This window comes from Cinclus cinclus, chromosome 29, assembly GCF_963662255.1.
Source record: "Cinclus cinclus chromosome 29, bCinCin1.1, whole genome shotgun sequence".
Lineage (NCBI taxonomy): Eukaryota > Metazoa > Chordata > Aves > Passeriformes > Cinclidae > Cinclus > Cinclus cinclus.
The window spans coordinates 2,362,201-2,376,642 of NC_085074.1; the positions used below are offsets into that span (position 1 = coordinate 2,362,201).

At 48.1% G+C, this 14,442-nt stretch overlaps 1 protein-coding gene across 2 annotated transcripts in view; it reads right to left on the reverse strand.

The window, feature by feature from the left end:
- The window catches only part of DPYSL2 (dihydropyrimidinase like 2), a 51,076-nt gene extending 37,098 nt beyond the window's left edge, over window positions 1–13,978 (reverse strand). The window contains exons 1-2 of one of the 2 annotated variants that reach the window (XM_062510766.1): window positions 13,628–13,978; window positions 312–400 (exon numbers count right to left, since the gene is read on the reverse strand). In XM_062510766.1, the coding sequence (XP_062366750.1) occupies window positions 312–400; window positions 13,628–13,978 (440 nt within the window). Of the gene's footprint in view, window positions 1–311; window positions 401–3,539; window positions 4,140–13,627 lie in introns of those variants that run through there. The other variant, XM_062510767.1, reaches the window with a different exon arrangement.
- Window positions 13,979–14,442: the final 464 nt, after the last annotated feature.

Below are 14,442 nucleotides of genomic sequence, written 5' to 3' on the forward strand. Positions count from 1 at the left end.
ATCTGAAGTCATAACTCAGTGAAACTTTACAGCACAGATAACTTCAAACACATGTGTCATCTCAGCATGGGGCTGCTCACATGGCTAAAATTAAGCACATGTAAGTACCTCCTTGGAGCCAGCAGGGTTTGGGCCCAGTTGTTTATTTATTCAACACCCAGCTTTTAAAGGTCCTTCATTAAACACCGGGATAGATGTGGAAATATTCATTTTTCACTGCAATTTAATAGAGCTGTCTGAGATTAAGCTATTCCAGCCAATCTGCAGTGCATTTCTGTACATCCCCAATCCCACCATGAGGCTTCACTTACTTTATCAACCCATCCTCCATGTAAATGTCTGCATAGAAGGACTGGTCGTCATTAACTATTTTACCACCTTTGATCAAAAGACGATCGCTCTACAACAAAAGAAGCACAACACAAGACATAATTATTCAGTGGGAGAGCTGACAGTCTGCAGTGTCACTCCAGAGATGAAAGAGAAGGGAAAGCAACAACCTCTGCATTATTCACCAGCACACATCAAAACACGAGTCAACTTCTGCACTCTCAACTGCAAAGATAAAATTCTTTATTTCATCTGCAAGGCCTTTCATCACTGATGATCAAAAAAAAAAAAAAAAATCAGAATGAGGAAAGAAGTGTGCTGCAGTGGTTGTCTACTCTGGCAGCTTCACTCCTACCTGAAGCCAGCCACCATCACCTGCAGCAGCAGCACTAAATAACACTTGGAGGGATGTGTTAGAACCACAGCTCTTATTTTGTTCTGCCTCGGTTGTACGCAGAATTTCCTACATGCACCCACACAGGGGAGTCACTGCTTGGCTCAACGTGAGTCAACTGCTGTCAGGGAAATGGCCCAAAAGTCTGTTGCCAGTGGTTACACAACACAAACAAACTCCTCTGGTCCAATTCAGTGATGTTTTGATGCAGTGGATCAACAGCACCACTGCAGAACCAGATGGAAATATGCATGCGTTTAGAAAATTAGGGTTAAGGGAAGGATATACAAAATGGTTATTAAAATGTCCTCAAGTTAGAAGACAGTTTGGTAGGAACAGGAAGGTAATTATAAAAAGGCAGCTATCAGGCAATGTGATTTTATCCTAGCCCAGGTCACAGCTGGCTTCTGCAAGATTTTAGGTCAAAAATGAATGTTGGGTTTTGGTTGGCTTTTTTCTTTGTTTTTTTCTTTGCAGTAGTCATAAACGAGAGTGAAACCCACTGCAGAGCTCGTGATGGAGAGGACAGTTAGAAGTGGCTGCTACATCCACCTGGTTCCTTCATTCCCCACATCACAGATGCATTTTTAGAGCAGATGAATATTTAAACAAAGCACATACATGCTGCGAGTCTTCGGTTTAAACCACACCTTTGGCCCTCAGATCTGCACTTGTACTTACTTGGATTTTTCTTTTTCCCTCCTCACAAAAGCACCTTTGGAAGAGAACAAAGCGATACCAAGGCTGGGGAAATCAAAAGCTGGACTTTAAACTCAGAGGTACCACGGACTTATAGAAAAATATATGTGAGAACTCATAGGAAAACACATGTAAAGCAGTGACAGGGTGCTCAGGGCCCTGATTTTGAGGTGCCAACTCCACTGGTCAAACAGAAGGAACAATCAGGCATTTTCCCAAACTCCTCATAATAAAGCTGAAGAGTTGAAGCACCCAATTCTGAAGTGACACAGCTCTTTAACACCAAAAGGGCTCCATGAATTACATCAGATACTGATTTATACCATTATATCCATCTTTTATATCACTGCTTAATGTCTAGGAGATATGAAACCCATCTCCCTCCTTTTCTCCTTCTCCTTCCTCCTCCTGCTGCAATGGTGAGTTTCCCTGGATAACGGCACGGACTTCAAATACAAAGAAACTCCCAAAATTTCAATTTAGGAGCTGCTGCAAATGCCAATAAGCCTGAGTGAATTAACGTGGGGTGTGAAAAACCCACTTGTCTTTCAATACCAGCCTCTCCAACAAACTGTCCTACACGTTCACCATTTCCAGAAGCACTGCAGTGTTGATGCCCACCTCCAGTGCAGGCTCCTTGTGCCATTAAAATGGGAAAGCCTGGCCATGGATGCCACCAACAGCCCAAGTCTTCACACACTGGGCATCAATTAGGGAAGAAGAGGGAAAAAAATACATGGAAAGTGGCCACAAAAACACAGCCTGACGCATTTTAATGATGCTTCTGGCAGTAACCAGGGCTGCTGCTGGGCTCTTGAGAGGGCTCTGAGATCAGGAGGAATCCTCCTGCTCATCTCAACCACCTCGGAGACAAAAGCACACGCAGCTCGCATCCCTGCGAGGGCCTGCCACCAAATCTGTGTCTGTTCAGCAGCAAAATCAGGGCAGACACACATCCATTAGCCTCCTTTTTTCCAGCATTAGCCTCGGCTGATCATCGCAGGTTTGCACAACAGCAAACAGGAGCAGAATCTCATTTTTCCTACCCCTTTGCAGGAGAATTGGGTGCACAGAACATAAATCAGAGCGTTCAGCCAGAAGAAAAATGCGTCATGCTACTCCTGGCCTGTGACAGGGATTCAGCAGGAACCCCCATCGCCCTTTAAACACAGGCAGCTTTTTTAACTCTCTGCCTTTGGATTCTCAGAGGAAAACTGATTCCCCTCCTCAGAGAAAAAATAATTTAAAAACAGAAGGATGCCCCATTTACCGATAACCATTTTGCACAACCCCTGCCTTCCCTAAGCACTGAAATTGTACAATCCAGCGACTCCTGCCCAAACCCGACACGTCCAAGCCCCGTTTCAAAGCTCCTTTTCCTGCCCCCGAGGATGAGGAAGGAGGACGGGGAAGGGTGTGTCCGTGGGGAAGGTGAGGAACCGCTGCCAAGGATTAAAAACTCCTGCGTCCAAAAAAATCAGCGGCTCCAAGAGCCCGTTAGTCAAAGGTACCTTACGTAACCAAAAGTTGGTACCCTCGGATCTGCAGAACCTGCCCTAAATCGGCTCCCACAACAAGGAGACCGAGGGAGGGGTTTTATATAACGGCTCCTTCCCCGCTCCCCCAGGATCGCACCCAAACCCGCGCCTTGCCAGAAGCTTCCCGGCGAAGAAAAGGCGATCCTGGAAAATCCCCAGCGCCAGCCCGGCGGGGATCGGGGTCGGGAGCCGATCCCCCCCGCCCGGAGCCGCCCTTCGCCGGGCTGGGGATGGAGCCCCCGGGTATGCACCGAGCCCCTCCCAGGCAGGCACACCCCAAGGGCAGGGAGAGCCCCTCCGGGCAGTCCGGGGACAGGGACCCCTCCCGGGCACAGCCCGGGTACACCGAGCTGTCCTCCCGGGGCGATGCCGGGGATGTGCGGGGCGATGCCGGGGATGTGCGGGGCTCGGCTCCGCCGATCGACCCCCGGCCCCCCCCGGCGCTGCAGCACAGGAAGCGCCGCATTATCCCTGATCCCATTATCCTGCCCCAGCCCGCATCGCTCCGGCACACAAAGGGCTCCATCCCCGCGCACCCCTCCCCCTTCCCCGCCGCTATTCCCCTGCGCTCCACTCACCGTGATCCGCGGAATGTTTTTCTTCCCCTGATAAGACATCTTGGGAAAACAACCCCCGATATATTTATTCAATAATGTTATATATATATATATAGATATTTTAAGAGAAGCGCGGCTGCTGCACCGCTATTGTCTCCCGCGCAGCGACTGCTCCGCAACCTTCCCTTCACCAGCGTGTAGATAAAAAAATAAAAAATTAAAAACCCACTTAAAAAAAAAAATGAAAATAAAACAACAACAACCAGAACAAAAATAAATCCCCCGAGGCCAAATCACTGCGATCCGAGGGAAGGGGAGCGGGGGAGGGGGCGCGGGAGGCGATCGGTGCTCTCCGCAATGGCAGCAACGGGAGCAGCAGCCAGCCCTGCGCGTCTCCCTTTCTTCCCTGCGCCCGGAGCCCGGCCCAGCCCGGCCCAGCCCAGCCCCGGCCAAGCCCGGCCCAGCCCGGCCCAGCCAAGCCCGGCCCAGCGCTCAGGGCCGGGAGCCGCGCATGCGGGCCCCGCCCGCCCGGCGCGCCGCGCCATTGGCTGAGCGCCCGCGGGGATGCAAATCAACGGCGGCCTCCGCCCAATGGGAGAGCGGGGGACGCGCCGCAATGCAAATGAGCGGTGGGAGGGGCGCGCGGTCCCGGCGGCGGGGCGCGGACCGGGGATGGGGATAGAGCGGGAGATATCGGGATATAAAGGGATATATCGGGATATATACTCCAGCCACCGCCCACGCGGCCTCCCGCTCCCACCGAAACGCTTTCCGGGGCCCCCGGGTTAGTGAAGCTGCAGCGCTGGGCGGGGCTCTGCGAAATTACTCCTTCGGGGGATGTGAACAACCCGCTTTATTCCTCGCCGGGGCTGCGAGATCCCCCGGGAGGAGCGGGAATGATCCCTCTGTCCCTGGGGGTGCGGACACGCCATTGGCATCCCCCTCCGGGGCTGCACCCCGGTAGGAGAAGGAACGAGCCCGCAGTGCCCGGGTGTGTGCGGACACCCCCATGCATTCATTCCCTGCTGGAGCTGCACCCCGGTAGGAGAAGGAACGAGCCCGCAGTGCCTGGGTGTGTGCGGACACCCCCATGCATTCATTCCCTGCTGGAGCTGCACCCCGGTAGGAGAAGGAACGAGCCCGCAGTGCCTGGGTGTGTGCGGACACCCCCATGCATTCATTCCCTACTGGAGCTTCACCCCATCGCGGGAGCAGCGGGAACGATCCCCCCCCCCCATTCCTGACTCCCTCATCAAGAGCAGATGATGCCCGGCGGGGAACTCGATGCTTTCGATCTTCTTTGTCCTACCCCACCCACCCTGGCGCTCCCAATTAGCAAATTTGGGGGGGGGTGGGATGAAGATTTGAAGCCGCTCCTGACCCTTTGTTTTCCCAGCCTGCCTTCTCTTCTCCCGCACCTCGTCCAGAAAATGCAGCCCGGATCCAGCCCGCCCCCCCAGACAGCTGTGGTCACTAACCTGAAGCTTTAGTGCCAGGGAAATGTGGGTTCAGAGCTACGCACCCGGGCGTGGGGGTCCTCTCCGCTCCCTCGGGCCATTCCTTACTACTTCAGTGCTGCCAACTCCGTGTTCCATGTTTCAGTCACACTTGGAATCAAATTTCTCAGTCCCTGAACTCCATAAGCTGGTACTTCAAGGAAAGAAATGCATTAAATGGCATAAATATCTCCTCGTTGTTTTCAGCGCACCTGTCCCAGTGCAGGGAAGGGAGGTGGGATCTGCGGCCAGGCAGGTTCCTCTGACATCAGCTGGGCTGGGCTAAGGTACAACACACTTTTTGGAGAACTCAATGCCCCAAATTCACTTCTGCTTGAAGGTTGTAACTGGTAATTAATAATCAAAGACTTACCTTCTTCCCTGACTCATGACGAATTTCACATCACACAAACTGCATCTGTGCCTGCACTGAGCTGTGATCTCTACATAACCAAACACACCGAGCACAGCCACTAAGAAATGAAACCTTTGGTCTGGGAGAGCAATAACTCATTATCAAGACAACATCCATTCAAACATGCCCCTCTCAGGACCTTTTATGTTCATTTCTTTACAGGAAGCTCTAAGGAAAATAGTGCAGTTTTTCCAGGGTATAGGTGGGACATCACACAACACTTAAAGAACTGATATGTCAATCAGTTAATATCCAATTAGCAACAAATGAAAAAGTGGTTTGTTATGACAGTGGTAAAACGATTAATTTGTCTCCCTTGTAGGGTTTAATTTGATTTAATGGTTAGAATAGACAACCCTGAATGAGTTACCCTGAGCCTCTGATGTGGGCTTGAAGAAGTTTTGAAACCTTAGCATATTTGTGCTTAGAACATGGCAGCAAGAATCTACATCAGGTCTCTAAATTTAGACAGTGCAACTGTTCCTTTTTTTTTTTTTTTCTCTTTGATGCTTGGTTTCCTCCTCAGTTTCATATCTGAAAGGTTCCACGCCTTTGTTTTGCAGGCAGGAGAGTATCAGAGAGGAATCACACACTGCCCAAGGTTGAGAGCTGGCTCACCAACACACCCAGAGCCCATCTCAGCTGCCCAGACACACCTAGTTCAATTCTTTTTTTTATTTTATTTTAAAAAGGCTTCCTATTCCTCATGGGCTTAATTCAGAGCAGGAGTTCTTGAACTCTGATTATCCCATAATCATATATTACACAACTTGGATCCAGCTGTGACTAGGGTCAGAAAGCAATAACCAATCTTCTGGTGACACTTAGCTTGTCTTTCTCATCACCAAAGATGAGAATCTAGGTGACTTCTAAGAATCTAAGTAGTACAGAATGAAATAAATTCAGAGATTAAAGGGCTGGAAAACCACAGTTGTTGAAGATGCAACATCTTTGCAGCACCAAACTCTTAAAAACTTCCATGAATTAGGGACCAGAATTGAGCTCCCAAGCATGTCCCTTAGCTCCATTTCACCATAGCAATATTCCCCGATTTTCTTTGTTTTTAGCAATGGGCTAAAAGGTTATCAAAAAATATGTAATTTTAAAATTACTGTAGTTGCAAACTGGCTTATTTAGCCTTGCTAAACAAAGGTGAGGAATGAAAATTTCTTGTTGTATAATCTCACATGAGGGGAGGTGATCAGGAAGGGAGGAGGAGAGCTAATGGACAATGTTGGGATGAGAACAAGTGGGGAACAGCCTGGAATTACTGAGGTGCATCTTCTTGGTTGGTTCTGATAGAACGTGGAGTAATCCGGTCCAATGGAAGATTTCCTGCCCATGGCAGGGGGTGGAACTGGGTGAGCTTTAAGGCTCTTTCCACCCCAAAACCATTCCATGATTGTCTGAGTAATTCCTCTGGTAAATCTCCAGTTTCTGCATAAATTCCCCCACAAGTTAAATGAAGAAAAGTAACTGCTTATGAAACGTCAGGACAGGATTTGGATCCTTTGTTAAAAGAAGAAAATCGAATTTCCTCCTTAAATCCTGGCAGGGCTGCTACAGCAGTGCTCAGATGTTGTGGGAATTCATGGGATTCCTGGAAAATGCTGATGCCCTTTGTCTTCCACAGGTTATTAATGCACACAAGGGGCTGAACAGGCTAAAATTAAAGGTGTCACATTATTGAGTACTGCCTAATCAATGCTAATAAAGGGAAGGACAGGAGTGTCCCTGACCCATCCTCAGGCTTCAGGTATTTGGGGAATATTGGCCAGGATCATCATCAGCCCTTCCTGCCCAGCTGCTGCAGCACTTCTTGTGGGGCTCTCGGCAGCTAAAACTTATTCCATGTTAAAGGAACATATATATATATATACCTAAATTTATATCCTGCAAAGGTCTAGAGGGAAAATGGCACAGGAATATGAGAATCTCCGTGCAGTGATAATCTATGCTAAAATCAAAATAAATCTATGATGAAATAAATCAGCACAGGCATCAGTGGAAATCAGTTTGCATCAACTCTGAATCTTAACTCACAGATTCTGTGAAATACCATAAAGGGCTTGGAAAAGAATTTTATTCCCACTGTGGAGTCACTGGATGCTTGGGAAAAGATGTACTAAAAAGAGTTTCTTCTTCTGTGGAATTTTAGTGTAATGGCAACAAAGCCCACAGAATTTCAGCAACACCCAAATTGCTTCTACTCCTACTGAATACTTAAAGGTGTGTCCACAATGGCATTTTGCCATGAAATTAAAAAACCTGCAAATGGAAATATCCATTTTAAAGCTGGATGAAAAGAGGGACCAGAAATGGATTTAAATAAACTGGGCCAAAAGAGCTTTCAGGAGTTCCCCCCATCAGGCCCTAATATTCTGTCATGGTCCTGCCAATGCCAATTGTTGCATCAGCTCTGGCTCAATGATTTTAAAGTTTTCCTCTCTGGAGGAGTTTTCTGCTTCCAAGATCCAAGAACCTCCTGCATCCTACAAAGTGTAAGGAGGATTAAATCTGGGCTGATACATGGCAGGGGAGTAACATTTGTCCTTCCCAAAAGATGATGAAAGAACTGTCCTTTATTCATCACTGTAAATTCAATTACTGAGGGAAGTTGTACCTGACAACAGGCATGTCTTGTTTTATTATCCTACAGGAGAAAACTAAAATTAAGAATCATGGCTTAGAAATGACCATGAGGGTTAAACATGTTGCTATGAGGAGGTAAAAATCATACAGCTTCTCAGAGAAACAGCCTGATTTTTTTTTTTTTTTTTTGCACACAGACTATCATATTTTATGAGGGTCAGATTAATTTTCTAGCCTCACAAACATGTTAATCAAAATGTGCATTCGATCTGCAAATTAAAAAATTAACCTTCCAAATTATTTTCTTTTTTTTTTTTTAATATCCAGAGAACCCTTCAGGAGGCTCAAAAATACCATTTTCAGAAGGCTCTTAGTGTTGGAGCATGTTTCTTAGAGGAAATGTCCTGAGCACCATGATGTGAATTGTCCTTAAACAATCCCAGCAGAGTTAATTCCCCATCATGTGCCCAGGAATGAGCCAGGCTCTCTTCAGGGTTCTAGGCAGGGATTGCTCTGTCAAAAAAAAAAAACCATTAAAAAGTGCTATCCTTTCCAAAGTGCTCACAGCCACATCCTGCCTGACCTGCACCACAGCTAAATGCAGAATTTCTGGAACAAAGGCATGGGACATTCAGGCCTGGCTGTCCCTGCCTCTCCCTTTCACCTTCTGGCACCTCCAGGCCCGTGGGAGCCATGGGTAGGGGCTGTTTTCAGTGACTGTACAGGTTTTTACCATTCGAATCCCTTCTCCTTCCCCAAAAACCTACAGGGCAGAGCATCAGGCTCTCGGGCTCTGCTGTCCCTGCTTGTGCCAGCCGGCTTTGCCTTCCTCTGAGGTGAAGGATGATCGTGACTCAGGGAAAAAATGGAATTCTGACCTCTATTCTCCCACCCTGAGATTCACTCCTGCTCACTGGGAGGGGGTCACAGAACAGGATGATGGCACAGAAATGCAAAGGGGTTTGGGTTTTGGTGCTTTTCTGCTCCCAGCTGCTGTTCTTTTATCAGCTAAGAGAGTTCATGAGAACACACACCCCCAACCTCACCTGGACTTTGTTGACAACATCATTTCCCAGCTTTACAACAACACCCCAGGAGATACACCTGGATTTGATGTGCCACAAGACAGATGGGTGACACAGGGAGTCAGACACAGCCCTGGAGGGAAAAAACCTCAGGGAAACACTAAATAACTGCTCAGCACCTCCTAAAACCAGATGGGGCCTGTTAAATGATGCCCAGGGTGGCACAAGGGTAGCACACCAAACTGCCACTCCCATGTGCCACTAATTGCATTTATCCCTAAGGATAAAACCTAAGGATGAGAATTGAGCAGGGAGATCTGGCTCCAAGTGTTTAAATTTTTCCCATCAAATCTTTAGCCCAAATAATACATTGGCCCCATATTAAAGCCCTCTGCTCATTCCTGCATGAAAGTGTGGTATTAGTAAATTCTGCATACAAAACCACTCCACAAGACACCCATCGGAGGTATGGAACAACAGCAGTGCAGAATTATGGCTCTGAGAAAAGTCGAGAGCACTTTGGCATTTTTGCTCCTCACTGTTAATTTTTTCCCACAAACCATCCTGACCCACTGGAAGAACGTGCAAGTCATCCTCCCTGATGATTATATTGCAAGCAATGATCGTCAAAACAAGGCTAGCAAAATTGCAGGCATTGCAACAAATTAAACTCAGGGCTGCATTTCCAGCTGTCTGGAACAGCTCCTTTGTTTTAGACAACAGTTCCATTAATGTTCCAGAGTCTGTGATTATTTGAGCTCTCAACAACATCCTGTTATTCATTATTTCTCTCCAGGAATGAACAACCATGATCCTGAGAGCTTTGAGGTTTTAGGAAGAAGTCCAGTCATGTTGTAAGCTTCATGAAAGTGTTTTGCAAGCAACTTCTCTCCTATCAATTCTAAAATAAAAACATTTTCCTACTGCCTGTTTTTTCATTGTTATTATTTGTTACAATAGGCTTTGTTGGTTTAGACCAGCAGTTTACACACAGTGCTCTGTGCTTCCCAAAGGGCCAGGAACTGTTTTAAGGGATGCAAAAAAGGAATGTAAAGGTGGAATGCACAGGGGAAACACCTGAACCACTGGAGTAACAACAGGATGGCAAGTGAGGAGGGATCTGGGATCCCAGGTCCTGTGCTGGTGTTGAAGGGTCTGAGCAGCTACTCAGGCTCTCTCTGCAAACCAGATTAAAGTCCTTGTGACCTCTCTTGCAATTAAACCTTGCTTTTCTCTCTAGATGTTCCCTAAAATACTGTCTCTGTCCCAAAAATGTCAACAGGTGAGAAAGACAGAAGGAATAGCAATTACAGATATGGGAAATCTGAGAAATACACTAGGGAGAAATGACCCAGCTCAAGCAATCAATGGCCAAAGTTTTTCAAACCCCAGGTTAATTCCCTTCTCTCAAGACTGGTCATGTAAGGAAAAGGAGAATATTGCCCTGGGATGCCATTCCAGCAGTCCCTGCTCTGGGACCAGGAACCTTCCAGCTTCTGCTGGAAAGGCAGAGCTGATGGGCAGCAGAGCTGGGGAAGGGGCTGGAGCCCCAGGAGGGGCTGAGGGAGCTGGGAAGGGGCTGAGCCCGGAGAAAAGGGGGATCAGGAGGGACCTTGTGGCTCTGCACAACTCCCTGACAGGAGGGGACAGCCGGGGGGATTTGGGATCTGCTCCAGGGAACAGGGACAGGAGCAGAGGGAACGGCCTCGGGCCATGCAGGGGAGGTCAGGGTGGAACAGCAGCAGGAATTTCTCCATGGAAAGGGGGCTCAGGGATTGGAACTGCCCGGGGGGGGTTGGATCCCCATCCCTGGGGGTGTCCCAGGAACTCCTGGAGGTGACACTGAGAGCTCTGGGCTGGGGACAAGTTGAGGATTTGGCACGGGTTAGACCTGATGCTCATGGATGGTTTTTCCAAACTGGATCATCCTGTGGGTAAATCCCACTGCAGAAAATGATCTTGCAGGTGCACAGCAGCTCCTGAGAGCCAGGCCAAAGACCTCTTGCCTCATTTAAGGAATCCCACATCTGAAGATGATGTTCTTGGCATATCCCAGTGTAGGGGTCAGGGCCCAGACTGAAGCAGCAGCTCCAGAAACAGAAAGAGCCCAAAGAGGCAGGATGAGAAAGTTCAGATGGCAAACAGAAGCACAGTGACTTCTCCAAGGCCTGGCAGCTGGAAGCAGCAGAGCTTGGCTCCGAGCTGAGCTGCAGACCTGTTGAATTGGCCACCAGAGATGGAGCTGCAAACACTGCTGGAACTGAGGCCGAGCCTTCCTGGTGCCTCCAGATGATCTTAACCCTGAATTATGAGGCAGCAGAGCCCAGGAGCAATTCATAATGGATGGCTACAGAATGTCCCAGGCAGGAGAGACACTGAGAGGTTTGATTGCCCTTATCTTGCCCCACAGAACAATATATTGTAATTTAATGTGGAATAATTACATCCCCTTTTTTATCCTCTTGACAGTTGATACCGCAGAGAGAAATATAAAAAATAGCTTGTCCATGTTGCTTTGTTAACTATTTCAAGGGGGATTAAGACAAGATCTATCTACAAGTGACAGAAAGGATGACTGAGTTTTAAACCCATAAAGCCAATTTTACTTGCTGGGGATTTAACCATTGATTCAAGTGATGGGTGCAGTCAGTTGGAAAACCAAAGCTAAAACATTCCTGCAATAATTTCCCAACCCATAGCAGGACATTTATCCCAAGAGACTGCACTTACCCAGAACTCACCACCCCCCACAACACAATCCATTGGCATCAGTGTTTAGTAAAGCTAATGAGAAAAACTCAAATGTTTTGTACCATCCCATTATTTCATCCCTTCAGTTAACATTTAGACAATACTATTTAAAAATAGAACCAAAAAATACACTTTAAAAATTATTAATATTCTCAGTGGATTCTGATTTTGCACAATGTTGTACTTAAGTTTTTATTATACTGGTACCATTTAATCAGAAAATAATTGATTTTTTCAGAGTTAATGTATATCCTGCTTATACTTATGTCCCACAGGACGACTAAAATTAGCTCTTAAAATGTCATTAATTGCAGAACCTTTGACTCCCCAAGATGAAAAAGCCCTTTATTCTTGAAATAGACCTTGATTCATCCAACAAAACTAATTAATCATGGGAAGTTACTCCATTAATAGAGACTCCAGCATGATCAGGGCAAACCTCAGGCATCTGTATTGGCAAATTTTTGTCTGGGTTTGGAAAACCAGGTTTGGAGCAGTGTGGAGCACATCCTCCTCCCTGGGGCTGGTGTGTGGGAATTCTGAAAATCTGTGCTCTTTGTAACAGCAGTGGTTCACATATGGAAATATGGCTGGATGGAGCCCTTAGGTCACTGCAGCAGGGGCTGATTTGGGGAGGATGAGTCTCTAGTTTATATTTTATAACTACTATATTTTATTAATTTTTTTTTTGTATTACCTCCAGTAATACTTCATGTTTCTGAAAGCAGGAGAAAGTGGTGAATAAGGTCATATTCTGAATTCCAGGCAGACACAATCCATATGAGAATTAAAAACCAGAAGGCACATCCTAAGAACAACTTCCAGAAGAAAGGACTGCTCTAAACCCACTGGGAAACTGCTCAGAGAAACTCCTGCCCTACGTCAGGAGTTTAGCAGGCTGCTGGTGGGTACTTCATCCATCCATCCATCCATCCATCCATCCATCCATCCATCCATCCATCCATCCATCCATTCATTCCTGCTCTTCCAGCCTCTGCCAGCATTGTCAGAAGTGTGCACTGAGTGTTTCCTGGCTCTCGGCTGAGTAAAGCTGGTTTAAATCGATCTATTGAGGAAAGCAGATGGACATAGTCAGGCAGATCTATGGGTTCAGTGGGTTTTGTCTCTGGAAGAGGATGGGCTTTATTACACCCTGACAAATCCAGAGAACGAGAAGTATCTGCAGCAGTCTTAAAATCCTGGGAGGAGTTCTGGGTTGCTACGAGGATGCCACATTCCTGTGAAAGTCCCAGATCTTCCCGAGTCAAAAATTCCCACTGTAGCCAGCAGCCCTGCTGAAAATGAGCAGTGAAATGCAGCTCCCGGGGGTCGCTCCGGAGGGGTAGGAGTCCCCCCTGGAAGAAGCCTGCAGGGATTTGATCCCGGTAGGTGGAGGCTCACTGATGCTCTTTCGCTCACAATCACGTTTCTGTTCCGTGAGCTGCATTCCCTGTCTGGGTGGGGCATTTCCCTACCTTCGTGCTGGGGGAATCGGCTAAGAAACAACAAAAGTCGCCGTTTCTCCCCAGACAGGAGGGCAGGGCGGGGTGTTCGTGGGTGCGGGGGGCTCTTCTTTCTTCTTGTGCCCCCCTCTCGCACAGCTGCAGAGAGCACAGGGCCAGCGAGCGAGCTCTGGAGGAGAGGCTTTGCGAGGGATGCTGCTGCCCGGGGGGAGGAAGGCTCGGGCTGCCATACGGATGCAGGGATATAAAAGCCAGCGGCTGCAGGTGGAGAGGACCCGTCCTCTCCGCAGCCTATCGCGTGCTCGAGTTCACCCCACAAATATATATATATATATATATAAATATATCTCTATATATATGCACCCACCTTGTCATTCAGGTTCTGCAGCGCCTCCTTCCCCGTGGCACTCCTGATCTCCACCTTTCTCCCGAATTCAACAGATGGTTCCCCTCCCTTCCCGCTCTGCTTGGAATAGACGGACGGAGCATCCGGACCCAGGTGGGCAACATCCTTCTGCTTGGCCACCACTTTGTTACACCCGCGGCCCACCGACAGCGAGTCGAAGTCGATGGTCTTGTTCTCCAGGGAGCCTTCCACCGGGCAGAACATGCCACAGAATTTCTGCCGGGGCTTGGGACTGCCCGAGCCCAGGTTTTTGAAGAAGGCTGGCACTTCTTCTTCCTCGCCCTGCCGCCCGTTCTGCTTCCTCTCAGCCATGGCTGGGGTGGTCTGCCTGCTCAGGGGGAATAACAACAGCGGTAACCAGGAGGCTCCCGCACGCACACACACACACACACACACACACACACACACACACACACACACACGGAGAGAGAGGTGGGGGGAAGAGGAAAGCGATGGGAAAGAGACGGATCTGGGTCCTAGAGATACGGCAACATCAGCTGCAAAAAAGGGCTGTGCCCGGCAGGTCCCCTGTCCCCATCGGCACCAGCCCGCCTGCGGCTCGCTCTCTCTTTGATGCAGCGCAAAGTTGAGGCAAGGATGGGGCAGATCCTGCTGCAATAAAGGGAGGAGGCTTCAAGTTCCCAGCATCCAGATGGGGAGGGAGGGAAAAGGAGAGAGAGGAGGCAAAAAAAAAAAAAAAAAAAAAAAAAAAAAAAAAAAAAAAAAGCTCACTCTGCAGCAGAAACTGAGGACTGCTCCGGAAGTGATGCGAGCGG